The sequence below is a fragment of the Radiomyces spectabilis genome, assembly GCF_025331425.1.
Source record: "Radiomyces spectabilis strain NRRL 2753 chromosome Unknown BYT42scaffold_17, whole genome shotgun sequence".
Classification (NCBI taxonomy): Eukaryota; Fungi; Mucoromycota; class Mucoromycetes; order Mucorales; family Radiomycetaceae; genus Radiomyces; species Radiomyces spectabilis.
This window is the reverse complement of record NW_026251942.1, coordinates 27,845-54,442: the sequence shown is the minus strand read 5'-3', so window position 1 is coordinate 54,442 and position 26,598 is coordinate 27,845. Positions and strand designations below refer to the sequence as shown.

The 26,598-nt window shown below is 42.6% G+C and overlaps 8 protein-coding genes across 8 annotated transcripts; 4 read left to right on the top strand and 4 right to left on the bottom strand.

Moving 5' to 3' along the window:
- Positions 1–789: 789 nt before the first annotated feature.
- On the bottom strand, positions 790–3,157 carry BYT42DRAFT_505282 (Alpha/Beta hydrolase protein; the record flags this gene model as incomplete). The annotated part of the gene is made up of 8 exons (XM_051565016.1): positions 790–897; positions 955–980; positions 1,034–1,356; positions 1,439–2,153; positions 2,209–2,263; positions 2,324–2,444; positions 2,531–2,883; positions 2,978–3,157. 8 exons carry the CDS (start codon positions 3,155–3,157, stop codon positions 790–792), a joined length of 1,881 nt encoding a protein of 626 aa, XP_051418525.1.
- Positions 3,158–3,416: 259 nt separating this feature from the next.
- Positions 3,417–4,770, bottom strand: BYT42DRAFT_588164 (PLC-like phosphodiesterase). Its single transcript, XM_051570243.1, has 2 exons — positions 4,168–4,770; positions 3,417–4,092 (listed from the first exon to the last, which is right to left on the bottom strand). Exons 1-2 carry the CDS (start codon positions 4,737–4,739, stop codon positions 3,612–3,614), a joined length of 1,053 nt encoding a protein of 350 aa, XP_051418524.1. The 5' UTR covers positions 4,740–4,770; the 3' UTR covers positions 3,417–3,611.
- Positions 4,771–6,292: 1,522 nt separating this feature from the next.
- On the top strand, positions 6,293–7,667 carry BYT42DRAFT_588160 (uncharacterized protein). The gene is made up of 3 exons (XM_051570242.1): positions 6,293–6,682; positions 6,763–6,850; positions 6,922–7,667. Exons 1-3 carry the CDS (start codon positions 6,597–6,599, stop codon positions 7,414–7,416), a joined length of 669 nt encoding a protein of 222 aa, XP_051418523.1. The 5' UTR covers positions 6,293–6,596; the 3' UTR covers positions 7,417–7,667.
- Positions 7,668–8,610: 943 nt separating this feature from the next.
- BYT42DRAFT_145197 (WD40-repeat-containing domain protein) lies at positions 8,611–10,810 on the top strand. The gene is made up of 10 exons (XM_051562261.1): positions 8,611–8,688; positions 8,776–8,858; positions 8,924–9,043; positions 9,109–9,248; positions 9,329–9,748; positions 9,817–10,084; positions 10,165–10,206; positions 10,269–10,336; positions 10,406–10,522; positions 10,586–10,810. Exons 3-10 carry the CDS (start codon positions 9,004–9,006, stop codon positions 10,715–10,717), a joined length of 1,227 nt encoding a protein of 408 aa, XP_051418522.1. The 5' UTR covers positions 8,611–8,688; positions 8,776–8,858; positions 8,924–9,003; the 3' UTR covers positions 10,718–10,810.
- A 394-nt stretch (positions 10,811–11,204) lies between these two features.
- Positions 11,205–13,331, bottom strand: BYT42DRAFT_145201 (uncharacterized protein). Its single transcript, XM_051562262.1, has 5 exons — positions 13,142–13,331; positions 12,855–12,966; positions 12,732–12,745; positions 12,393–12,663; positions 11,205–12,025 (listed from the first exon to the last, which is right to left on the bottom strand). Exons 2-5 carry the CDS (start codon positions 12,898–12,900, stop codon positions 11,340–11,342), a joined length of 1,017 nt encoding a protein of 338 aa, XP_051418521.1. The 5' UTR covers positions 12,901–12,966; positions 13,142–13,331; the 3' UTR covers positions 11,205–11,339.
- Positions 13,332–17,938: 4,607 nt separating this feature from the next.
- BYT42DRAFT_618358 (uncharacterized protein) lies at positions 17,939–18,477 on the top strand (the record flags this gene model as incomplete). The annotated part of the gene is made up of 4 exons (XM_051572277.1): positions 17,939–17,947; positions 18,002–18,166; positions 18,231–18,341; positions 18,421–18,477. 4 exons carry the CDS (start codon positions 17,939–17,941, stop codon positions 18,475–18,477), a joined length of 342 nt encoding a protein of 113 aa, XP_051418520.1.
- Positions 18,478–22,422: 3,945 nt separating this feature from the next.
- Positions 22,423–24,565, top strand: BYT42DRAFT_600671 (uncharacterized protein; the record flags this gene model as incomplete). The annotated part of the gene is made up of 2 exons (XM_051571007.1): positions 22,423–22,438; positions 22,843–24,565. 2 exons carry the CDS (start codon positions 22,423–22,425, stop codon positions 24,546–24,548), a joined length of 1,722 nt encoding a protein of 573 aa, XP_051418519.1. The 3' UTR covers positions 24,549–24,565.
- Positions 24,566–24,567: 2 nt separating this feature from the next.
- Positions 24,568–26,394, bottom strand: BYT42DRAFT_588119 (uncharacterized protein). The gene has a single exon (XM_051570241.1). It carries the CDS (start codon positions 26,383–26,385, stop codon positions 24,931–24,933), a length of 1,455 nt encoding a protein of 484 aa, XP_051418518.1. The 5' UTR covers positions 26,386–26,394; the 3' UTR covers positions 24,568–24,930.
- Positions 26,395–26,598: the final 204 nt, after the last annotated feature.

Sequence of the window (26,598 nt, the reverse complement as noted above, 5' to 3'; positions counted from 1 at the left end):
CCGAGTAGAAACTCCCAAAACATTCTGACACAAGGATATGTCTGCTTTAGGCAGCAAGAGGTTCGTTTACTGACCTTCTGGATAAGATTGATCGTCTTTTCTGCTCAGTTGTCCCCGTTTTCTTTTTATCCGCAGTGTGTGTCATACTGACAAATAGAAGTTTGGATGCACCTGAAAGTTCTTTTCAGTTGACGGTATCCATTGAGCTTCTTTGTAAAATAGATCCATTGATCATCTCACTACCTTTTTTTTCTAGCTTTTTACTCGCGGTCTTGCACATAAGAGGCGCTTGAAGAAATGATAGATAGAAGAATTTTGGTGCGAAGCAAAACATATTGAGGAGCTTTTGCAGATTGAGTATTTGCAGGGAAACAAGCAACTATTTACTGCAGTTTACCGATAGACATCATATCTCAGTACAGGTTATCCTGAATAGTAAGAGCTGGCTGTTCGGTTGGATGATAGCGCACGTCCTCATTTACATTGGGAGTTGTCCATCGCGTAATCCAATTGATAACTTGAAAAATTATAAAAACAATTTTTAAGAATGATATAGAAGCCCAAAAGTAATTAGAAGTGTGACCAACCTTCATGGTGCCATCTTAAAGAGTTGGCGGGTTTGAGAACCCAATGGCTTTCGTCAGGGAAATATAGCAATCGAGAAGGAATGCCTTGACGCTGCAATGCCGTGAAGGTGGAGAAGGCTTCTCCATCAACCAATCTGTAATCATGGCCACCTATTATAGATTTAACCACTTGATCCGTCCGAATATGTCAGTAATTAATTGACTAACCATGAATAACCAAGGTAGGTGTTCTCCACTTCTGCACAAAGTTGGAAGGTGACCATCGTTCGTAGACGAGACGGTTTAGTGGATGGTAAGGAGGACCTCCAAACTAAAGGCACTTGTATGAATAAAAAGCAAAATGAGAATGTTGCAGTTGAAACTTTACCTCTCTTTCAGGGAAATAAAGCTCATCTACGTTGATGAAGTGAGGCGTCGATTGATATGAAACACTTTCTGTGACTTACCGGTGGTGTAGTATGAGTTAAGAGTCGAAAACATGCCATCATGGTTGACCAACGCCCTGAAACGGTTGCTATGTCCGTTGATCCAGTTAATCATGTAACCACCGTATGAAGCACCCAAGCCGGCTACTCGATCAGCATCCACAAATTTGTATGTGGAAAGGACGTAGTCAAGACCTTTCTCGAGATCCCAATAAGGATAGGAGCCCCAGTTACGTTGGATAGAATCTGTGAACTTTTGACCATAACCAGTCGAACCATGGGGATTAATAGCAACCACGACAAAACCGGCTCCAGCAAATACTTGAGGATTCCACCGCGTAGACCTGGATATTTTTGAAAAAAGTGAGTTTACTTCACTAACCATGGACATCTTCTTTCCCACCCAATACACGATCCTTGTCTTACCAGCTGTCAGCCCAAGCACTTTGAGGACCGCCATGGATAAGAAAAGCGACAGGATATTTCTGATTTTCGTCGAAGTTGGAAGGTTTAATAAGCCATCCGTGAACCTTATCACCAAGCGAACCCTCAAAGACAAATTCTTCCGGGGTCAAGAAATCAATGTGGCTCAAGTGTTCCATCAGTTTATCGGAAGCAGGATGCATTTTCAAATGACGTGTTTTGGGATCGAGCGTATGCAAAAGACTGGGGTGCTGCATGGAACTGATGCTAAGAAGCAGATTGCCGTCTGGAAGAACGCCAACAATGGAAGCTGCGCCTTCCTCCGTTAGCGTGGTGATGGTGTCGTCCGAGATATTGATGGCAAACACTTTATCGCGGCCAAATTCTTGAGCAACTGCATAAAGAATCTGTTCATCAGCAGAGAACATGATCTGAGACGGACTACGATCCCAATCCTTGGCAACCAACTGCTTTGTAGATGTAGCGGGGTTGTAGATGACGATTTGATTACGATCCGATTCATATTGAGGCTGTGACATTTGCAAATAAGCCAGCAATCCAGAAGAAGAGTAGACAGGATGGGACGAAGCAGCTGGGATTTGATTATTAATCGCTTTGGGGAAATAGTCTGCGGAGGAGGGCGCGATGTAGACATATTGTGCGGTTTCCCAAGCATTGCGAGTGCTGGAGATTTTTGAAACAAACGCCACATGTTTACCTACAAGGACGTTTTAAGAAGGCATTTCACTGTGTGACTGTAGACTATTTCTTACCATCGGGGGAAATATCATAGTCGGAGGCGTCACCTGATGGAAAACCAGGTGATTGCTATTCTCGAACGCTCGTCAAATTTTTTCGTGCTGACAATCTGGGATCCCCAATCCTTACCAATCCTGTATATTTGAGGACATTGTGTACTTCGTTCGCCAATTGATATCGGCCTTCCTTATCTTCCACATTTACCGTAAAAATGTTGTTTTGCTTCTCTTGGGTGAAAGCATCCCAGTGTCTAGGTGGCGTAGAAAAAAAGAGAAAAATAAATAAAAGAGCAAAATCAAAACCGGCAAGGTCGACGGCGATATAGGATATTTTTACCTGACCATTAGCTTGTCATAGGCCAAAGCTGTATCTTTTTTGGTAGCGCGCAGATGATCCTCTCTTTCTTTGGCTCCTTCCAGTGTTCCGTCATCGTACACAGCTGCCGAAAAAGCCAGCATTTTACTTTGGAGATTGTATTTGACGTTGGCGATATCGACAGGGAAATCCGTCAGTTGATAAGGCTTATCAGTAGTATCGAGATTGATGACATGGATTTGACCGTTTTGCACATAGGCCACATGTGAGTCATCGAGGAAAAATGGTTCATTTTGCGCGGAATCAAACGAAGGGGGGGTCAGCTCCGAGACACTGGATGTCTGCAAATTCAACAGGAACAAATTCTTCACACTCTAGCATTTTTAAATACAAGTATCAATAAAAGAGCCTGGATTAACCGACCAACAATAGGAAACCAATTTGATAGTGCAGATAATGTCTACGCACCTTATCTTGGTCGGCGTGATAAGTCGATTGAGCATAAACAGCAAACGTGCCATTAGGGGAGAGGGAAGCTGCACCGGGACGTGGAAGGGTCACGACGTCTTGGGGTTTAAAGAGACGAGCAGTAACAAGTCCATTGAACAATGCCGCCCCAAAGAGGAGGAGCTTAATGACGGGCCTCATTGAAAAACAAGTTCGTGTGAAGAAGAGAATAAAAAAAAAGGACCCACAGTGGGTTTTATCATGTGTGGAATAAATTCCGACCTGTTTCGCGTCCCAGAAAAGGCAGTTTATGATTTTTTTGGGAAGCGGACATTTGCATCAAAACGAAGAGATGTCTTCGATGCTTTCAGATATGCGTGCTGACAACTGCAATTGTCTTCAATGGAAGCACGTATCCGCGTAACGACAAATAAACGACATCGTGTTATTTACACTATGACAGTCTAGTTCGGTAAGACCCGGTTATCAAGAAGACTGCAAAACACCGAAAGCAAGATCCGAGGAAGAAAGAGTCATATAATAGGATAAAGTCAGCCATTATCGTTGGGTTGACAGTGTGTACAAAATGGAGGTTGTTTTTTATTTAAGTAGATGCAAAACGTGATATGTACTAACAATGTAAAGAGAAAAAAATCTACAGAAGGAATAAAAGGGGGAAAAGTGATATCATGAACGGAGCAAGGACACCAACATTGAAGTGGGAAGCGTCAGATTTTTTGCCATTTCCTTTTTGCGCTGATTGAGCCACATAGGCATCGCATTGAAGCGGCTTGTTATCGTAAGTCACGTTATTCAGTTGGGCGGCAATGGATAAAGTATCGCCGTAATTGTAAAAATCGACCTCGAGATAATTTGGCTGGCGGCCAAAAGTTTGTGTGCACGTCTGAGCTTGCTTCTTCAGGGAATCCGAGTTGGTGGTATCAGCCGAACCTTTCTGAGGTATCTCGATTTGCGTGTTGCCGAAATTCAAGGTACCATACAAGAAGTGATTCATGACGTACATCATGTTGTCGGGATCTGGCGGATCTTGCGGTCGATCAATCACACACGAAAACGAACTTTCGTTCTTGTTATCATAGGGGGTCTCGAACACATATGGAAACTGTGACATTAACCTAATTGCAAGGGGAACGATTAGCCGATGACATACAGTGAAATGGCAGTTTCTCGAAAGTAGGACATTATATTACCAAGGTACTTTGGTTTGGTCAGAATTATTATCAAGGAAATTGACGACTCGCTTGCCTGACTGTATCATATCCTGCAGCTTGGGCCAGGTCAGGTTTTCCCAAGCTTGAACATGGACATAATCCAGGATGCCGCTTGCTTTATAGGCTGCTTCGAAATCTTGTACTTTGTAATCGCCGATATTGTTCCACATGATGGTGATTACCTCATTAGGGTTATCTTTCACCCACTGGGTGATGTTTTTCAGGGTGTCCACGGCTGGACCTGCATCGAGAATTGAACAAGATGTGTGGCACAAGTGAATAGCATTCTCGGGGGCATTGGAAGTTTGATTGCTAGGTTTGACAGCGGAGAGTTTGAGTCCTCGGACACCATCGTCCAGCTGTGTTGTGACAGGACAGAGCTGGTTGGCAGCAGGGTTGGGCATGAACCCATATGAATTATGCGTGATAATGTAAGTGAGTTCATCAAATGTTTTGTTACAAAATTCTTGATGACCATTGCACAGTTGCTGAGCTATGGCAGAAGCAAATAGCGTCGCCAGCAAGGTTACCGTCGCCAGGCGATAGAACATTTGAAATAGAAGAAATAGAAATAAAATGTGGGCTTGGCAGAAAAAAAAATAGAAATGAAAAAAGATCCGTGCCTCTTTTTATATCTTGATTGCACCACGGTTTCTGTTATTTCTGAGACGTCTGCGGTATTCTAAATATCATTGGCCGGGTTTTTGACCTTTTGGACCGAAAACAGAGATGATCGTCACTGTCATTGGATCTGATTAGTCGTTTTTGGTTACCGTGTTTTGGGTAAAATCTTTTAGCTCCTACCGGTGGATCGTTTTCTCTTGGTCAGAAAATGGGAAGACATATTATCCTACTTCCCAATCATGGATGAAAGTAAACATTCTAAAAATGGTTTATGCATTACTTCGGCTGCCAATATGCCATCAGCTTTCTGTACCACCGAAATGGCTGCACATGAAAAACTGGACAACAATCGGTCCCTTCAATATCCTGAAATTTAGCCGAATTGAATAACCGCCAATGTCTGGCAGCCAAGTATTAAACAGCATACAGTAACCGTGAAAGTCGGGTGTTTTCTCCAGATTATAAAAAATGCACAACAACGAAAACATTTACCTCAGAAACAGACAACAGCACTTGAGAAATTAAAAGCAGAGGAGCAGAAGTTCCGATGTATCTTTTTGTGTCATGTTACATATTGAATGTTTTCAAGAATGACCCCTTTTTGTCAATTTTGCCGTCTTACCGTGGTACAAATTACCGGCTAATCTAGGCAAATTGTTCCTCCGCAGCTTGCCAAGCATTCATGTTTATTGTCTATATGACAACGATGGTTTCTGCACTTTGCCATTCACTGTGCCGAAGGATGTAGACATCGTGGGCAACGCATATGTAGGAGAGCAAATTCGGGTCTAATGTCCACGGTACTACACTAATTTTAGTAAAACCACTTTTCGCGCTGGCTTTTTCTTTTTTGACATTGGTCTGATACAGAGAAGCGGCTAATGCACCAATAAGACAACAGCAACTCACAAGTGCAAAGGTGAGCACAACATAACTCTTATTTTCCTGTAAAGTCTTATATTGAGAATGATAACACACATACATTTGTAGAGTTGGTGGATTTGGTGCAAAAAATGTATCATCTGGCAGCAAGATTGTTTGAAAATACAGTACCATTTTTGTTGACTTTGATCAGTTATACTTTCAACTGGGATGACTCAGGAACAAGCAGCACACAAAATAAACTTTTTCTTTTCCCAAATATCTGTAATCACGGTTAATTGGCAGTATGAGAAGGCCAATTATGATGACAAGCACATGAATGACACAACGGCGGTGGCTGTTTCATGTCCACTCAATTCATTTCCTCATACGGTAGTTCCAACTTTGTTTTTCAAGAGGTACCTTTTCTTTTTGTTGAACCATGTGCGTGTATCCAGAAATCCTATAAAGTTATGAAATGAATGGAGAATCAATACGCCGGAGTCCGGAACAACTTCCGTGAATGATTCGCCTTGCCATCAACGATGGTTCATTGCTTTGGTCGTGAATTATTACACTTATCTTGTCGGTTGGCGCAACCAATCTTGGCACAGCATCAAAATACGTCTATTTTGCATTATAAAAAATTGATCTGTGCCAAACATTCTTTGTGCAAACAGATTTGATAAAAATAAAAAAAATAAAAACTGTGTATAGACAGCAAAAAGGGGTTTTTTACTTTCACTCACACGTTATTTTGAAAAAAATAATAGAGGAAGAACAGAGGCTACTTTTTAAATGTATGAAACATTATGCAGGTCTCGACATGGCGGGAATTTCTTGACTGATTTTTAGAAAATCGCGGCCATAAATTTCTCGACAAGTCTGCTGCGAACACTTTCAAGGCGTCCAAACTGAGAGTCATGGCGGCCACACTTCTGACCGAAGGATTTATCGATCAATTGAATCAGCATATCGTGGGCCTGGAAGCTCAATTCGCACAATTAGCGTAGGCGTACTTCTTGATTCGATGTTTTTTATCTCGACAAAGTCACGGTGACTGATCGCGAGATTTTTGCTTTTCCATAGGCAAGAGCAGCAGGCATTGGGCAAAACGATTACAGACACTCGCTCAGCATCCTTGACTGAAGCGGAAGTCACCGAATTACGTCTAATGGTAAATGAAAATTAGAAAGCTTAATAGCATGCTGTAATCTCAAGACATAGTTTTTCTTGTCTCCCATGCAGATGAACAAGGTGTCGTTATACCATACGAAACTGCTGTCGCTTCACTCGACTATGAGCATGCTAGGGGCACGTTCGAAACAACTGCAGAATCGAGCGGCGAAACTAAAGGAATCAAAACTTCAGTATTTGGCACAAGTGGACGATATCCGACGGTTAGAGCAAGCGCGTGATCAAGCGATTGCTGCTAGAGTGATTACGCCCATACCATCTTCTGCCCCTATCGAACGTAGCTCAAGTGTGGCTAGTCAACTTTCTGTAGCTGGATCAGATCGTGCAAGCAGCAGTCCAACAGCACCAAGTCCCGCTTCATCTTCACTTTCGATATCCTCATCCACCGTCGCGTCACCAGAGCCAATCATTGCCATGGCAAAGAAAATCAAGCGCAAGAAACCCAAAGTTCGAGAAGTCGTTCTTGACGACAGTTCTTCGCCAAGCTGGCTACCCAAACGTTCCCAAATTGATTTGCAAAACACGCCCAAAAACATTCCATCATGAAAGAGGGACATGATCATTCCCATGCATATATTCGCTCCCACCAGTTTCCCCGTACCCTTCATTATCAACATTGTATACTCGAGATAAACAACTATGTATCCTATCATCATGTGATTTTATTTTCACACTACACTCACTTTTATGCTGTGGGAACCAAATACTGTTTTGTTGTTGAAATATGATGGTGGATGAAGTTCTTTTTTTGAATCGGGCATCATCACGATGATTTTCGTGAGCTGGCCATATCGGTGCAGAAACTGATACGCAATGTTTACTTGTGTTTGCCCAGATTTGGTGCGACTGGTTGATCTGTCGCACAATTGTAGATGGTTTGGCACTGTTATCTAAGGTTCATTATTGGAAGTCTTTTAATGCATAGGTATCGGGCATGAAGGTATACGGGTTGTTTTAATACATTCGGAATTTTCGAATTCATCATCTGAGATTCATTTCACTTGAGAGTGCAAGAGGGGCTTGTTGAAATTTTCATCATTTTGTTTCGCCCCACACTTTGCCTTCCCTGATTTTGCCCGTTCGTTATTCGTTCTCGGCACGCTCTCAAAAGTGGATCCTTGGCTTTTATTTCCTATTTATTTGAACGGTCCCTTCCGCCACTTGAACCCCGCTTGTTGCTGATTCCTAGCCTTCATTTTCATCTCTCCGTCATGCCAAAGGAAGACAACAAAACCCCATTGAATCGTAAAAGGCAAGAACAAGGAACGCTGGCCTCCACTTCTTCTTCTTCTTCTTCTTCTTCTGCAAGTACTCTCAATGCCATGGCAGGCGATTTAACCAGTTCTTCCCTTAACATGCTTTCTACTGCACGTGGGAAAGCAGCTGGTATCGCTTCTTCCGCTCGAGACTGGATTGCTCCCAACCTTCCCAACCTGTCGATACCATTGTCTCAACTCGAATCTCTTACCACGGTCATGTTCAGTCCGCTTGCAGCGCATCCGGTCTACCGCAGCGAATCCATGGCTAGAGCATTACAACTCATGCAACAGCAGCAACGTCAGCGTTCTTCTTCTCCCTCCTCTTCACCCAACACTTCCTCAACGAATACAGATCTCGTACTTCATGGCCGTCAATACGCATGGCCTTCCAGTGCCGATTTACTCAAAGCCGATATACCCGAATCGAATGCACCTCTCTCGCTATTCCAAGGATTCGCCGCCGCTTATCCATCCTTAGCAACAAACGCAGTAGGTTCACCAAAGCGATCTCGTCATCGACGGAAGAAACCGCAAAGTGGCTCTCCAAGTCCATTGATGAGTGCGTACTATACAACAACACTTTTTTGTGCTGCTTAACTCGTATGCAACCCCTTTACTGACAATGTCATGTTCTTGCGTGCTGTAGGACCGTCGTCGAAATCGCTAACTCAAATTATTGCCGAACGAGAAAGGAAAAAACGAGAATGTGACAAGATCGAAATGCAAATGGTAAGTGGGCTTCGTGACATATTCAAAGGCGTTCTTTTAAACCTTGAAGCATTCTCCCCCAATAGTCGTCTACCATGAACGAAATTGGTCAAATCAATCTTCAAATGGATGAGCTTATGAATAAACGAAAAGCGCTGGAAGCCAAATGGGCAAAATTAGAAGCCAAAGAACGCCAACTTCAAATTGCAAGTATGTGCTGGTATCGTGATAATTTTGCTATGATATTAATGCTGTGTGACATGACTTATAGTTGATGATCTCAGCGAAACACTGCTGGAGGCTGAAGGGGGATGGGATGACAAGGACAATGCAAGCTTGCGACGCAAACAACGACAAGAGAAAGAAGACGAGGACGAGGATGAAGAACTGGAATTTGGCACCGTGATGAAGGTAAGACCTTGTCCCTGCGAGAAAACACACAGCTGCTATGGAGATCCATGCGTTGATCCTAAAATGGATGGAAAAATTAGACTTTGAGCGGACACGAAGATGCGATCTTGTGCTTGGATTTCAACCACCCCAAAGGCATCCTTGTATCGTCTTCCTTGGATGGTACAGTGCGTGCATGGGATCTACAACTGAATCAGTGTATAGGAATGCTGGAAGGTCATTCAAGCACGGTACGATGTCTTCAACTGGACAATGCGCGTCTGTTCACAGGTTCCGACGACGGTACCATCCGCCATTGGGATCTAACTGCCATTCCTCCTATTCGTTCTCCAACATCCATGGATTCATTTTCCAATTTCTCCAGCGCGCCGAGCTCACCGACTCTATCTACTGTCACGGCCGCGGAAGATCTTGTACCATCATTCAACGATGGTGGATTGGGCGTTTTCCAGGGACACACAGGAGAAATTACTGCGTTATATACCGATCATCAGACGATTGTATGTGTACCGAAGTTCTGCTTTGTGATTTCATGTACCCGTTGCTGATGGTTAATCAAAATTTTCAGGTGTCGGGATCCAATGATCGAACCATGAAACAATGGGACATAGAAACGCAGCAGTGTATCCTCACCTTGGATGTTCAATGGGCGAGTAAGGGTGGAAACACTTCGTTTTCCTCAGGTTGGGATACGTTAGCAGCACTGGAAAATTGGACCTTGGATAGTCTTCGCTACACAAACTTTGAACGAAGTAGTGATTACATCGGAGCGTTACAGTTTTGGAATTTTGCTTTGGCTAACGGTACAGTGGACGGCAAAATTCGAATGTGGGATTGTAAGTTTAAAAAAGTCGAAAAACGCGAGCAATGTATTCTCGATCCAACAGATTCAATGTGTAACGGTCTTGTGATATAGTACGAACGGGTCAAGCGCACCGTACATTACCTGGACATAACGGTAAGTGCCAGCAAAATGGCATGTTATCAAGTGGAAAAAAAGCTAATGAAATCATGGAATAGCTGCTGTCACTTGTCTACAATTTGATGAAGTTCATCTTGTCAGCGGAAGCGCTGATAAAACAATTCGAGTAAGTGCAAAGAAAGCCACTGTAACTGTACACTGAAAGAATTATACCTCATTGCCTACATGAACATAGATTTGGGATTTGCGAACCGGTTCCGTGTTTGACACACTAACCTATGAAGGACCAGTGACCAGTCTTCAGTTTGATGCAGGCAAAATCATCAGCGGTTCAAATTCCGCACAGATTGATGTATGTAGGCTCATGGATTGCCAGATCATGCGCGAACGAATTTGTTCTGATGACTGTGAATAGATTTATAACCGTACATCCTTCCAACATACCAGCCTTGTGGGTCATTCCGAACCAGTGAATTCGATCCGATTCCGCAATAACGTGTTAGCCAGCGGCAGCAGGGACCATGCGATTAAGTTATGGGCACTTTAAGTGGCTGTTTTGTAAAGTATACAACTTTTTGATTTCGTTTCTTGTCAACTTAATACGTGATGAAACTCCTTTGTCTTTTGGATTTTTCTTCCAACATTTTATTCATGTATGCCTACATAGAAAATTCTCATTAATGTTCAGTTTATCAATGTAATTCTGTGTGTGTTTCGATTTGGTATAAAAAGCTAATCTCCCGTGACCTTGAACCATGTTTCACCACGACAGCAGACAAATGGGTGATCCGTCTGTCGGTAAACGTAATACGAACATGGAGTTGGCTCCTGGCAAGTAGTAAGATGGCTCGTTTTATTCGCAGAATAGAGGATATGATAATGTAAATAATGAATGATCATTTTGAATTCGAAATAACGGATGATCGGAAACCAGTGTGGATTTGGGAATTATGGAGGCATAACGGTATTACAGTCGGTTTTTCGTTTCAGGGCGTAATCTATGGTCCAGCTTGGGTAAAAAGAATAGGATGCACTAACATGTAAAAACGAGGAAATAGATAGACAGAACAAGGGCAAATAGCAGCAGCAGCAGCAGCAGCAGCAGCAGCAATGGGCGGCAACAGAAAAACCATCAATATTCTTGGGAATCAAGATCCTTGACGGCAAGATCAACTTGATGTCTTTGTAGTTTTTCCTTTGAGTTCAACACTTTCTTCTTCCTCCTCTTCATCATGATCTGTCCATTCCGGTTTTCGCATAAACTGTCTAAATGTGTCGGCAATCATGAGTGCATCGGTTGAGCTGAGAATACTGCTGGATTGACGTGCTTCTGGATGCTGCATTAGATGCGCCACTGCGGATTTTTCAGGGTCGCGGTCATACAAACTCTGTGATATTGAATGGGATTGCATCACAGGCGAACTACGCATAGAAGCCGAACCATGGAGGATCATCGGTGTCGAAGAATGAATCGAGGAGATATCGCGATTATCATTAAACGTCGCCAAATGGTGGGCCATATCACGATGCTGTTCTGATGATACGGCGTCATGAGCTTGTTTTGACGTCTCGTCGTTCGATCCGGGATTTTTGGCAGCGGATTGGTATATTGCGATCTTTTCGTCCCCGCCTCCGCCGTTGCTTGCCCCTGCTTTATTTTTCCGTACTTTTCTCACGGCCCAGAAAATAGCAATAGCTGTTCCAACTACAAGCACGCACGCAATGACAATCACGACAATCACCCAAGTCTGTAAGCCTGAATTGGATGTTTTGTTATCCGAATTGTCGTTATTCGTCTGTTGAGTGGATACCGTCGACGGTGTTGCTGATGGTTGGGTTGTGTTACGCGCGTTTTCTAAGCATAATGAAAGGTAAAAATAAACATGTTAGGTCCGATTGGGATACACCTATCATTGCTCGCCATTTTCACACATCCAAAAAAAGGCAACCCTTTCCACCCCGTCAAGGGAAAGCACCAATTCGCGCCATGCTTTCTTTTTTCTTTTTGTTTGCAGTTTGCAGTGATCGTGCGACGTGACGCTAGGTCAATACCCGAATCCCCGCCAAACTGTCAACAAATTCATGTGCCCACTATTCTCTCTCTCACAAAAGAAAAGACAATGACGGGTACCAGAACACAATTGATATCTCGGTAGTAATAAAAAAAAAGAAAACCAAGATATATCACATAGCACCAGAAAGAAAGAAAACAAAAGACTTACGAATTAAAGTAAAATTGGTCGGCACCGGATAGAAACTTGCTTTACTTGGTATTTTTGCAAGTTCCTCCTGCAGATCAACATCGGGGCCGAGCATATACGCATACATGGTCCACGATTTGTTAGGGGAATTATCAGGCAATTGAGGCTCTGGAAACCAGGAATCGTCCACTTGTTGTACAAGAACACCTCGAGTCCGCTGTAAATCGGACCATACTTTGATCGGCTTATATTCGTCATCTTCGAGGTGTAGTAAGTAAAGCACAAGCGTTTCCTAAAAAAGTAGATCAATAAATATCATGAATAGTTTCGACAGTAACAGTAAAAAAAAATGCTACTCACATAATTCGTGAATACTGAATTGCTGAGATTGTCCAATAACGATTTTTTTTTGTTTGCGAAAAAAAAATTAGTTGATAAGTTATGCATTATCCGTGAAGCTGTAATATGATCGGATATACGTACTCGTATTTCCAAGTAAATTCATGGTAACTACCGTTGTACCATACATCGCCCGTTGCAGGTGAGCAGATACCCCAGGTATTATCTCTTACTGCACATGCATTGGAGGCTACAGCTATTGAAATGAAGGGAAAAAAATAATATTATTACAACAGTTGTCACGAAAGTATCACCATACGGTTCAAGCTATTTTTCAGGAGATGGGCGCTGGTTCATGAATAACCATTGCTTGCCGTGTTGCATGCGTCAATCCATGGAGAGATGAACGCATTCAAAATCGTCAGGCGTACCTTGTCGTTTTGTTAATCTAGATGTTGCTGATGCGATTGCGTTCCCAAAAAAACAGTCGAGAAGAAAGAAAAGGGAAAATATCAATTTCTTCATCAATGTCACTGCTTTTGATACTGCAAAGTAGAAAGGAAAAAGTAGTAACAAGCAAAGGGAATAAAGGGAAAAGCGAAAAAAAAAAGAAAAAAAAAGCAAATAAAAAGGGAAGTAAAAGGGATGAGCTGTTTTCCCTGGTTTCTTTTTCAGGCGTTCTACACGGAGTTGGAAACGCCTCAGGAATTGCCTGTGTCTGTCTGTGTGTGTAACGCTTTTCACTGAAGAAGTTAAAAAAGCTTAAACATAAGTGTTTATAATCATGACGGTTAGAGCAATATGTCGTTACGACTTCTTTCTAGTAAATATGCTATTGTTGTTGTGTCATACATTCTAGAATAAGCGGAACTAATTTGATTTGACCGGATTTCCATATCAGATGTTCGTTTGTACTTTGGTACCTGACGAGCATGATAATCGGCATCTCAATAAACTCTTTGTTGTGTGCCTATAAAAAGTCGCCTTTTTTTGTTACGACTAAAACCATCGAACTCATAAAAAAAACATAAACAGGAATACTAGAGGTGGATTTTATTTCACGCAATATACTTTAAGCGTATTCTGTCACTATCAATGTTGCTTTTTTGGGAATTTGCTAAATGCACATAGAGTTTGCACCAAAAAAAAAGAAATTAAACATCTTTGCTTACGTCATAAAACATTTCTTTAGAAAAATTTTCGAACTTACCACTCAAGGCCAAGCTCTTTCAAGAGGCTCGTTGATAGTTCCTTACTATCTAGCAGCAGCTACATTGCCATCAACAAAAAGTTAAATTTGGTATTGATACATCATAATGGCAACTTTATATTACCTAAAAATGCATGCTGTTTTTTTTGGGGGAGGAGTTCGTGCTAGCTCTGGGGGCACAATCTAATCCGCTACTCCTTTTGGTGACAGTGAATAAATCCTAGCAAACTAATGTGAGTTATCTTCTTTATACCTGCAATTATACAGACCTTACCAAACACAAAGGCTTTTTTCCTTTATACCCGGCTCTGTACAGTGTTTGTGGCCTAATCAGTGTTACTAATCTGCGCCACTTTCAAAGCGTTCCCAGAGACACCAAAAAGAAGTTGCGCTTTGGTCTGGATATACGTTGCAGCCTGGATATACCGTGTGGTCTTCGTGCGAATATTCTTTAGTGTTTGTGAGGAGAAGGATAAAAAGGTTGAGAAAGAGAGAAAAAAGGAAGATGAGGGACAAATTGTACGTGTATTTATACAAACAAGAGACACATCGAACGGTGGCAAAATCAATAGGTCAACAAATGTGAAAATTTTCGATCTCACCGTATTCTTTGTCACAAAAATAGTTTTATAACAATGTCTCCATTGGAACATGCAGTAGCTGCATGAATCATAACGCATGCTTGTAGTTCCGCTTACCGGTTCGGGACATCGTGACAGCATTCATCAAAAAAAAAAATGAATTGGTTTTGACCAGCTTCTGGTTTCTTTATTGTGGTCACCGTAAAACCCAAAATATAATGGACTGGTTTCAATCAGCTTTCTAAAATGGATAGTGACTTGGGGATCAAGATATCAATGTGTTGTTTTTGACATCTTGATCGCATTCACTAAAGAAAAGGAAAGGATGGAATGGTTTTGGTCAGCTGCTGGCTTCTTGAGTCGGGTCGCCACAAAAAAGAGTAGTGACTTGGGGTTCAAAATAACAATGAGTTTCGGACACCTTGACCGCAGTCACCAAAAAAATATAATGAAATAGTTCTGAGCAGCTTTCAGCATGTGGTTTTGAGATGAAAAATGCAAATAAGACAGAGTTTTTTTAGACTCGAAAAGAGAAATTGAAGCGTGGGCGCAGAGAGGATGCCACATCGGAAGTCGGAGCGGGACCAATCAGGATTATGTCGTATCCGACGATCTCATACAAACTAGGTTATCATTGTATAAAAACTAGAGCAGATGTAAACATCATCATTGTTTCTATCTTCGATTTTCCGTTCTAAAAGTATAGAGTCCCATTGACACTTTCCCCTACTTTTGGGTTCTCGATGTCATTTCGCTGTTTCAAATCAGGGAAATATTTCTGATGCTTGGATAACGATACAATAATGGTATGACGAGTAAAATCTCCATACCAGGAACAACTTCCTTCAGAGCTCCATGGTACGAAAACCATGTTCACAATGGAACACCTTTTGCTTATTATAAATACTTTCCTGATTTCCTACCGTTGATCTTATTGCGTTTTTAATCATTGATATTTCAAAGTACTTTAACACCTATAACTGAATATGCGTCGAGTAGCCACTTCCCCTCCACCAGATGAACCTGTTCGAAGAAGAGCACGTCATGTCCGTCGGCTATCTTAAGAGGGCGAGGGTAGAATGTACCACTTCGTTCGTGAATGCAATTTGGCCACTCTGCTGCGCCCTGAGTTCCGGCACCTGAAGGATCGAATTCGTACCATGGCCGAAACCTTTGCCGTTGCTCGTCAGGATGCATTAAACCTGGCTAATCGACATTGCCATCGACGGGTGGAAGGTCAATTTGCAGAATGTCCTCCGATACATGATCTAGTCTTTTGGTCCCGGGCGTTGAAGATGGTGATGACCAATGTCCACGGAGTACGAAGTCGCTCTGTGAGTACACTGAACTATACAATTGAATACCTGAACGGTTACTCAACGATAACTCTATCCTATCAATGTAGCCAATCTGGGCTGGTACCACCAGTTAAATGCGACGTTTGCCAACCACTTTAGACCAGCAACGATCGATCCTAATTCTAGTCAAACTCAGTAATGGATTTTGTTTTATCGCTGTTATATATGTATTCTTTTACTAACCATGCTGTATCATATATGTATCAGATTTGTATCAGTTCCCTGTGTTGACGTCTGCATTCATCCATGTTGCTTATTCCTTTTGCCAGACAGCTGCTAATAGTAAGTGAATCGATTTTCACGTCAAATCAGAGAACCAGCAATATCCACGATTGTATTTTCAAGATGCTGTCGAACATTTATCCCGAAACTTACGGGGTAACATTGTATGGTCGGCTTTTTTCCTTGGACTACGCAATGCCGGTCATAACCTTCCAGCAGGACCGAAGAAGGTTGGTATGTTTTCAATACATGGTATAATGGATCATTTATCTGATTTACATTTCGAAAATTTTAGCAAGCTCCATGGTGAAGAAGATTCACTAACGGCAACATCTTGACACCGTCGACTTCTCCAACTTCCGAGTGGTCACAACGCCCGAAGTTCAGCTCATGTGCAGGTATGAGAATATATGCCGCCATAAATATGCAGTTTCTGACAGAGACGTTAGAACGCACTTTGATGCATACTGTCTGCAGTTTGGTACTCAGGACAACGTCAATACAGAAGAAGATTCACCATTCGAGCCTGGGCCATACTTGCGATTTTCGGCCTGGCTGCACGGTGTTGCAAATGCACTTGGTGGAAGGCTATGGTGTCTACTTCTCATCGCATCTCATCAAATCGGTAATTATACGAATAAGCTATTTCGTATGAACGAAACTAATGCTGTACTTTGATTCGATAGGTCATATGCCAGTCGCACCACCGTTCTTTATTGGATCCTCCGAGAAGCCCATGATACCAATAAATCTGTCCCAGAGATATTACTGGTGAGTTATCATCTCGAGTTTAAGAACGATCATGTTCATACAAACTTGGCAGGAGGGAACGAGGGACTTCCTGACTGTAGACGAATTTCGAAGCAATGTCTTCCAGATGGTGCCACGAGAGAAGCTCTTTGGGAGGAACTCTTCAATATTGATATCATTCAGAGAAAACGGCGCAGATACCAAGGTATACTATATTAGTGTCTTCGTTGACTTGATCTAACCTATCAGTCGGTAGAACTTGCCAATAATCAAAAACAACCACCGATCCAATTTGTCTCTAGCTTTCAATCCGACGGGGTTATGGTTTCGATGCGCTTTGTTGTCCGTGGCCGTGGTAAGTAACACCGTCCTGAAATTCCTAGCATAACCAAGCTTACAAGCTTTTACTCCTAGACCCATTGAAAGGAGTTTCAATTCCTCCTCGAGAGGTTGATCTATCGAAACCCTACACCGACATGACGGAAGGGGGGGGGGAGGCGGCCAATTCATCGTATGTAGGCTGAAGCTGCGACACTTCTCTCTTCTTCTTCTCCATTTGTGCAGCTTAGCGGAACACGGAGGATGTCCTATCAAGTGATACTGTTCATAGAGGCCTACAGAAACGTATCCGTCCGCAAAAGTAAAGTTACTTGTAATATCCATTGTTTACGGAAAAGGTATGCTGCTGTCGGAGCTCCCTTGTGTTGAGGTCGTCATTGGTATCGACCGCCCTAACCATCGATCGGATACCTGGATAATATTGTAAGTTGTACTTTTCCTGCTAGAATTTCCGACGAAATCATTACCTGGATCAATACCAGTGACTCGAGATTGATTCAGTCGTTCGGAGGTCAGTTCTCGGGGCTCCTTCGACAGACGGGTGAGAATATGGTGCCGATCCAGGCGTATATACACGCATTGAGCCGTGTGCGTACGAGGTAAAGATAGGATACAACCAAACAAAATAATGGTCTTAAATAACGAAACCATGTTTTTTATAAGCTTTTCAACTTCAACGCACATTACAAGCATTGTGAGCTTCGAGCTGTTTTGAAAAGAGCCCGAAAGCGAACCATTACGGAAAGGCTCACAGGGAACTTTCTTACGATGGATATGGTGAGTCGATGCATCCAAATGTCATAGCTGGTTTTGTTGACACTTCTGTGGTAGCCGATGCAATGGGTCCATAAATCCGACAAGTCAAAAGGAAAACGAGAGCCGAGGGCAATCCGGAGGCAACCGGGACTAGAACCTGACCACCACCCTGTCATCATTGCCTTTGGTGACCCTGATCTAAAGCCTTCGGTGAAAAGTTTGGCTCCAGTTCCTGTGAAGGTATTTTTTCTTCTTGCTAATGGGCTTCTGACATAACATACTCATACTTTTATTTTGGCAGCAGGTCAGACAGGAACTCGCCAAAAAGGCGCTCGTATTGTGCGTGAACGAGAACAAAACCAGCAAGATTTGCAGCAACTGCGACTCGACCACGACGGAATTCCGGGATCCAAATGTGGCCCGCTGCCACCATAGGTTCGTACTGGAAGCAAAATAAGACCCTTCTGTTATTGATGTAGTATTTCCTCTTTTAGGACGATGAGGATACGATTCCATGGGGATCGCCGACGTCGACGCTGATGCTTAAATGACGAGGGACAAGTCCCTCATCATACCTCCGCGTGTCCCAGATCGCCGACAAGTTCGTGAATACTTTCACTTTATCACATCAGGCTTTTACTCTTACTGATGAAGTGGTATTTTTAAAGCGGCGAACGGTTATCGCACCAATGTGTATCCCATTGGGCAATGCCCTTAATGCGAGTCAGGGCAAGACGAACCGAGAACACTTGTAAGTGAACATTATAACCTGCCTCATTCACACAGTTTCAAATTAAAACTTTTTTTTCTATAGCTTTGGAACCGTAATGTCAATGCTGGCCGCAACATGCGCCGTATATTAGAGGCCTACGTGGCAGCTGGCTGCCAGCTCGACTCCAGACCAGAAGCCCGCCGTCGAGCATAAGTGCGTAGCTTTTGTTTGTAACTTGCTTTATTCGGTGGAAATAGTCAGGCCCTCGGGTAGACCGGCAACAATTCCGTTTTATTTCTTACTCCCGTCACACTATTCTTTTTTTTTATGAAACCTTTCATCTTTTTTTAATTGCTTTATGCAGTGGAAACAGAGAGGCCTTTACGATAGACCGGCAACATTTACCCTATACTATTTGTGATACATTACAACAACTCATGTTTTCCATCTATATACATTAAACCTTCAAAGTCGTTCATGATTAAATATATATTATAAAGGAACTTGGATACATACGATACTCAGGATGAAACAGCTCGTAACCTGCATTACTAACATTTGTGTAGTATAGGAAACTTTAGTGAAACAATAGCTTGATAAAGAGACATTTGGTGTCCATCCGTATATCAACGAGCAACCCAAAATCATTATTTCTCAATTTCAGTACAACGTTTCTCCGTTTGCGATCAGCATGATCAAAGACGAAATTCCGCAAAGGCACGAGTCGAAATTTCGTGAAGATTGTCAATGCTCCAACAAAGTTTACTGTGGTCAGTCTGGCCGACACACTATCCTAATGGTGCGATCGCCCTCAATATCATCCCACCCTTCGATGAGACGGCAATCGATACAGAAAATGGAAACATTAATGATTTGCTTGCTTCATATTGACGAGAGATTACCCGAAAGGCCTACAACATCAGGCGAATGGCCAACGCATTGGAGGACGTTAGTCAAACACACAAATTACAGTAACCCAATCACTCGATCGCATTCATCGCGACAAAAAAAATAGACTTGGAAAGCTAATTTTCCACTCAAAAACGAAAGTCATCGATAAGTTAATGGATGGCAAGGGGCTTGGGACATTATTGTACTGCATCTTGTTGTAATAGATTAAACAAAAAAAAAGCAGGCAACCTCAAGGAGAACTTATCAGCAAGGTACATACCCCGGTAGTCACCTTGAACGTAGTGCATTCATCCATCAGTCGCAAGTCAACCTATCGGGTGTTTAGTCCTGAACAGATGAAACTGTGGAATCCAGGCGATCGCACATAGCGTTAAAGGCAATGAACAGTGTTGGCAGCTGGTCAAATCAGATATGCTGCGCCATCTGAAGGATAAATTGGATCTATCGCAGTATTCTCGGCAAGGACGCTGTCCAAAGACTTTTTACAACATTGAACAGCACCAATGCACCTCAACGCCTTCAAGGTTTATGGTTTATAATTCCTTACTGTGCTTTAATTGCATGCAACACTTACAACATTGCTATTGCCACTTATAGTGAGCAGCAAAGCATCTTGTTTGTACTATATTCTCTCTTCCTTCATCCATTCATCCAATTATCCTTCAACTCACGTCAAGTCATTTTTATTTGGTGACTATAAAACCAAGACACAGAACCAAGCTCCTCGCCACTATTCATCGCTCATGAAGACATATGTAAAAGCTTCTATGATCCAACCGATCATAAGCTTCTTTTCATATAATTTGTAACTATTGCCCACTAAAATTGCTCTATAACCTCTCGACTGACATCATATATCATAGCTGTTTTTGAGAATAAAATATTTCAAAAGCAATACTGTCACTGTCGGGTCTCATTCATGTGCACAAAAATCACAAATGCACATAAGCTACGTCACCAAAAAAAATGAAATTTAAAGGATGTCACTAAAATTCGATTTAGCAGTCCTATTATGTGCAATCTCTATGTGCATTGAGCAAACCCGCTTTTTGACGAGTTACTCTGTAATGCGGAGTCTGGATCGTCTACCAAAGTTTACAAAATTTGGCAATCTGTTACAACTGTCTCTTTTCGTCTCATCCTCTCTACTGTAAATCTTGACCTATAACTTATCTAACAAATGTCACCTGGGATTTGCACTTTATCATTCCACTAGTATCCGGCCTCTTGATTGACTTGTGTTGTGCTTTGTTCCCGTGCTTATTATCATTCTTGTGTGCGATCTTATGGCATTGATCGATTTGTTATTGTTTTATACCCATGCTCGTCTCCTTATTGTTCTTGACTTGCGAAAAGCACCTAATGTCCCCCCTTTTGTCCTCTGCTATCCAGACTAAATAGCAACAAAATAATAACGTTCTAGTGTAGCGATTAGATCATACGCTCGAGACAATGGCTTAACCTTCTAGTGGATCATATATCCAAGAACAGAGTGTATACAGGCAAGGTACGTAAGAATTCATAAACTTTATTTAACACGTATCAAATGGGTACTATTGTCTTCTCCTTTTATACGTTTTCCATAATTTAGGGTGGAAGGGAAATCGAGATATCAGCAGGATTTGAAAATTTTCCATGACGAAGAACTTGCTGCGAACGGGTTTTTGAATAATGACCACAAGCAATTTAGCAAAATGCCATAAGGCCTTGTCGACATCGCTCATTAGGTGTATCTCATTAAAGCAGATGAGACATAACCCATACAAATGCTGCTCTGGATAATAACTATAGTAGGGAAACGGATGGTGATCTTTATCCGGTGGTTAAGGAAGATTTGGACGATGCGGTGGTATTGAAGATAGTGAGGAGGCGAATAAAAATCAACATCTAACAAACTAAATGAGTCGGACACCTAGAGTTTTGCATTCTCTTTTTTGCAATCATCAAAAGGTTCGTGATCAGTGGCGACTAGAAGTTGTATTGCCGATATTACGCTATTTAATGTACCGAGGGACATAAATGACGAAGAGGTGCCCCCGGGTGCGGCTTCCTTGATCAATCAAATTATGCTTTCGTCCTATGCCCTTTATCCCAGCGAAAATTGATGTTGCAAAAGCGATAACCGCATGCCAAGGGCATTGTTTTGCCCAAGTTGACCAACAATCGCATGCGCCTGATCCACCTGACAAAGCGAGGGGAAAATCAATCCCGGGTTTGCAGGCCAAGAAGCCGTATGAATAACCGCAGGATCGGTATACCGCTGAATGAACCCGTCAATATGAAACTATAGCAGCCAACATCACTTACCTCACAATGCAACAAGACAAAAGAACAAAAATGCGGACCAATTTTCGATGTCATGGCAACACAGCGAGGTCGGAAGCACGATAGATTTTACGCTTACCTTAGAAAGCAATATACAATGCTTTCAGGGAACTTGTTTTTTACTGTATTTTTCTTTCATAGAAAGTGCAGCAAATCTCATTCCCTGTTTTCTTTTGCATAGTACTGCATCAGTCTCCATGATCCACTTTTCTTTCCCGCAGTTCTCTACGTACAGTAACTGACATTTTCTCTTATTGAATTATTATATCGTTATTCAGACCGGCACAACACCCGCTCACTCTTAGATTCTCTTTTTTTCATACAGAAATCGCTCGGTTTCAAGGGTAAGAATTTGTCACCGAAAGGCTTAAAAATGATGTGACAAGAGATCGTTGGTTATTACTGCTATCATTCTTTGAAGTTACAGTTTCAAGCATTTTATTTACCAGTATGGTCACCCGCGCGATGAGCATTAATAACTCAAACTTTACGTGATAGACTTTTGCACAACGGTCATCACTTTTTTTATCTCTCGATCAAACTCCCAATGTCTCTTAGCTCTAGTAAGTAATCTTTTGGGTGTACAATAGCTACGATACAAACTGCACGACAGTATACTTGTACATCATGACCCATGACGAAGACCTGTTGCTGTAGAAGACCCTCATGTTGGTGGTGAACAGTGATGTCTGAACCGCTTAATATATACACGCAAGCATCTTATTGCGGCCACATAATCCAATCAAGTTGCCCTTCTTCACTCAATGATGGATCGATAAAATAAAATAAAAATTTCGATCTCGCATAGGCCGATGTCCGTGTAGCCTATTTGATACAATTCTCGATGACTGTGGTGAAATACAGCAGACCGGAGTCCCAAAAATACCATCGACAAGAGACAACTGTGGTGGAGAGGCTTTCCACAGAAGTTGCTCCGTGTTTCTTTAATTCATGGTGTCTGCCTTAGATCGTTATCTCGACAGTTACCAGCTGGAACTGGTGCAAAATACTGATCCTATCAAAGGAAGGAGTGTGATTACCAAGAAGTCCATAAATAGAGGCTCAGTACTCACCACCTCCCAGCCCCTGGGAACCGTTATTCTTAAACCGACCGAAGTTTGTAACTACTGCTGCCGGGTGCCGGTACCTACTCAATCAAACACTTCACCGCTACAACGATGCTCACGGTGCAAAAGCGCCTTCTTTTGCGATGTCGGATGCTTTAAAAATGCTTGGCTAAGCTACCATCAATTTGTGTGCCAACCATCGGCCCATTCCAAATCCCTGGCTGAAGAAACAGAACAACATCTGGATCAAGAAATGCTTGAACGTGTGACGCTCAATGTATGGCGTGATAAAAAACGAAAAACGGCCATGAAAACGGCTACCTCCACTGATGACTCTTGTATCACACCAAATAATATGCCACTGGAGGAAACCGTGGACGTCACCATGGAAGCGTTTTCTAGCTTGATGGATCATTACGAACGACAGCCAAAGCACCTTTTGGAGCAATACACTATCATTGCCAAGAAAGCCTTGAGTCAACCGTACATATCCGATACTGGGATGACCGTCCCCGAGCTGGTACGCTTTCTATGTCGATTTAAATGCAATAATTTCGGGATTCACGATGACCAGTTATCCATCGTTGGCGAGGGAACATATCCTATCGGCTCTTTATTGAATCATTCCTGTCGACCCAACGCCGTCGTCATGTTCGATGGTGCGTTGATGATTATCAGAGCAATTGAGGATATTCCAGCGGGACAGGAAGTGACAATTGCTTACGTTGATGCTGCTCATTCGCGAATATATCGTCAAAAGGCACTTCAAGAAAAGTACATGTTCCAATGCTCATGTCTACGATGCGACGATACCACCATTTATGGGCAAATTGATACATTGCTGGGTGAAGAAGAATCGGACTGGGATCGAGCTCAAAGTCTGTGTGATCCATCCAGTGGGCTTGGCCCGCGCTTATTACAAGATATCGAAGATTGGGATTTATTACAAATGTGTCAACAATTTGATCGTAAACACGACGGGAAGCCAAATATCCATCAACCTCTGACCGTCTCCACATATACGCATTACCTTATTCAGTATTTTGCTCCGTATCTATGGACTACCAATAATGCTTCGATCTTCCAGCCGGCCTCACCGGGCAAACGAATTGAACATCTTGTCACTTTCGACGATCCACGACCGGAAGCGGCATTACCAGCTGTGTGCGATACATACGACGATATTCTTCGAGAGTGTATTCAAAATATTCGTCAATACCCACTTGGTGGCATGGTGCCTTTCCGCTTAACCACACTTACAACAGCAACTCGATTATTCTATGATGAAATGGCTGACAGTCACTGGCAAAACGCTGTGAAATTGGGCATGTATATTCTCGTTCAATACTGTCTGCTGTACCCACCGTATCATCCTATTCTGGCACAACATCTTTTGTTACTCGCCAAAGCTTGCTGGAATTCGATTATTCAGCTGGAACTACTTGAAGACGGTTGTGGTTTGGAAAAAGTATATGAACGTGGCGTTCGTCGATGGATTCTTTTATCCAAAGAAAGCATTCAATGCTGCTTTGGAAAACAAGGCGATCAATGGCGAGAAGTCCTGGAATTGGAATGGCTATTTTTGCGGGAACAGAAACTGAAATAAACCAAAAATGTATGGGCAACTGTGTGTTAAAGTTGATTCATCCATTTATTGTTTGGGAATAATGTTGGACACTTTTTCCGGTCGGTAAAGAAAACGAAAGCGCAGCAGCCAGAATATGGCCATGAGTAAGCTGCCACACCATAAGCCAAGCAAAATCCAATAATCAAGCAGGTGCGATGAAAATTTACGGGCCAAAGTCGTTTCCAAGTCAATGGTCATCGGGACGTCGGCAAGGCTGCCGGTAATCCAAGAATTTTCTGTGGTGGGAAGCAAGCTGACCATGTCTGCAGAGGCGACTCGCGGCAAATTGATATACCCATGAGTGACCTGCAATAATATCATTAAACAATGTGCGTCTGTGGATTTTTTTTTGTTAGCATGGTTAACTAACCACCCATTCAATTCCACTTTGGAGATTTTCAATTTTAACCAAAAGCAGGCAATCCAAAACGTCTCTTGCAGGCTTCTTCAAAATAGTATTACCGAGGGTATTTTCAAGGAAACCGGAGATGTGCTGCACGACTTCGGTCAATGTTTGATTGATCACAAGGGCCGAATCTCGCATGGTGCCAAACGTATGGTTATTTAGCGTGAACTCGGTCGTTTGGATCCAGTTATTGATTTGCTCCGTTTGACCGCTCATTTGATTCTCCAGTTTATGCCGCACTTCCTCCGAGGTAGTATTAACCCATGCTTGAAATCGGTCGCTGAAAGTTGGTTGCCATCCTTCCAGAAATCGGCTGACCCCTAAATATAAGCTGGCTATCACAAGGCCACCACATATACCAAGAGCCAGACAGTATAAGGAAATTGGGTGCGTCATAAAATCAATGAACCATGGCCAGGCACTTTCCGGCTGCGGACGATTCCAACAAAGAAAACTGCTCACAAAGGGCTTTCGACAAGCATGGTCATAAACAAGCCATTGGCGCTCCGTGTGACCTGATGGATAGATAGCATTATTCATCATCTGTCGACGTACAAGACTGATAAAGCGATGCCTTGATCGAATCAACATTAAGTTGAGCATAGTTCCAAATAGAAGCAATCCCATCAGAATTCCGATCGCGACATAAAAGTAAGTATCCAAGTGTTTCTGAGCGTCGTCTAGTATTCGGATCATGGCAGTGGCATCGCAATACTTGGACATGTGAGGTACTGGAGCGGAAGGGTACGGTGGCGGAACCCACTTCTGGGATACTTCGTTGATACCATCTTTGAGAGACCGAAAGGGGATGTCCATGATATGATTCAAGGGGTCGGTGGTTGTCCAGTTACTGGTCTTCAGCTGAATATTTTCCATGGCAGACGTCCAGTTGGATAGAATGATATCGCCCGCGTTAGTACCCTGGACCGAGAAATCGCCCAAAAGTTGCCTTAAATGGTTTCCGATGTTATCCACACCATGAGCAAGTACGTCGGCCGCTTGTTGCAATGGTTTCACGATGTGGGTAGCCGCAGAAAGCACGCCTTTTACAGCGAATTCCAAAAGACATTGGTATGTGGATTTGTACAGTCCAACCAGAAAAACGACACTGGATTCAAGGATATCGACCGCAAGTACGAGATTTCGGCGCGTATTTTCCATGGATGTTTCAGCGAAGCGGATAGTCTGCTGCTTGAGAATAAGCGGAGTGGCCATCATATGATTTGCTGTCATGTCAATTTTCATGCAAACGCCCTCTATATGTGACTGAGACGCCTGCACCATGGCTCTCATTGCACTACGGAGCTTTAAGACCACTGGAAGCAGGGTTGCAATTGCAAGGGTAACGGGGTTAAGCCAAGCCAGCGAATAATCCTCGGATAGCCGCGTAGGGATAGTAGGGCGAACCATGAGAATTTCAACGCGTTTATTATGTTGGTTTCGTCAGAGAAAGAAGGGGACCAGTAATATCTTCCATACAATGTATTTATACAGTTTGTCCAGTTTCGTTTCATGATACACCATTGTAATACGACATGGTGCCCTTTATCAAAATATTATTTTATTTTTCTCCGTCGCTTCTTGAGGAGGTTGAATTTTTTTTTTATTTTCCTTGAAAATTGA

Coding starts and splice junctions, on each gene's coding strand:
- BYT42DRAFT_588160 (XM_051570242.1), top strand. CDS start 6,597: ATGGCGGCCACACTTCTGACCGAAGGATTTATCGATCAATTGAATCAG. Junction 6,683..6,762: donor GCTCAATTCGCACAATTAGC/GTAGGCGTACTT, acceptor GCTTTTCCATAG/GCAAGAGCAGCAGGCATTGG. Junction 6,851..6,921: donor TCACCGAATTACGTCTAATG/GTAAATGAAAAT, acceptor TCTCCCATGCAG/ATGAACAAGGTGTCGTTATA.
- BYT42DRAFT_588119 (XM_051570241.1), bottom strand. CDS start 26,385: ATGGTTCGCCCTACTATCCCTACGCGGCTATCCGAGGATTATTCGCTG.
- BYT42DRAFT_588164 (XM_051570243.1), bottom strand. CDS start 4,739: ATGTTCTATCGCCTGGCGACGGTAACCTTGCTGGCGACGCTATTTGCT. Junction 4,093..4,167: donor GACCAAACCAAAGTACCTTG/GTAATATAATGT, acceptor CCTTGCAATTAG/GTTAATGTCACAGTTTCCAT.
- BYT42DRAFT_145197 (XM_051562261.1), top strand. CDS start 9,004: ATGGGCAAAATTAGAAGCCAAAGAACGCCAACTTCAAATT. Junction 9,044..9,108: donor AAGAACGCCAACTTCAAATT/GCAAGTATGTGC, acceptor CATGACTTATAG/TTGATGATCTCAGCGAAACA. Junction 10,207..10,268: donor TACATTACCTGGACATAACG/GTAAGTGCCAGC, acceptor ATCATGGAATAG/CTGCTGTCACTTGTCTACAA.
- BYT42DRAFT_145201 (XM_051562262.1), bottom strand. CDS start 12,900: ATGTATGGTACAACGGTAGTTACCATGAATTTACTTGGAAATACGA. Junction 12,026..12,392: donor GACCAATTTTACTTTAATTC/GTAAGTCTTTTG, acceptor CATTATGCTTAG/AAAACGCGCGTAACACAACC.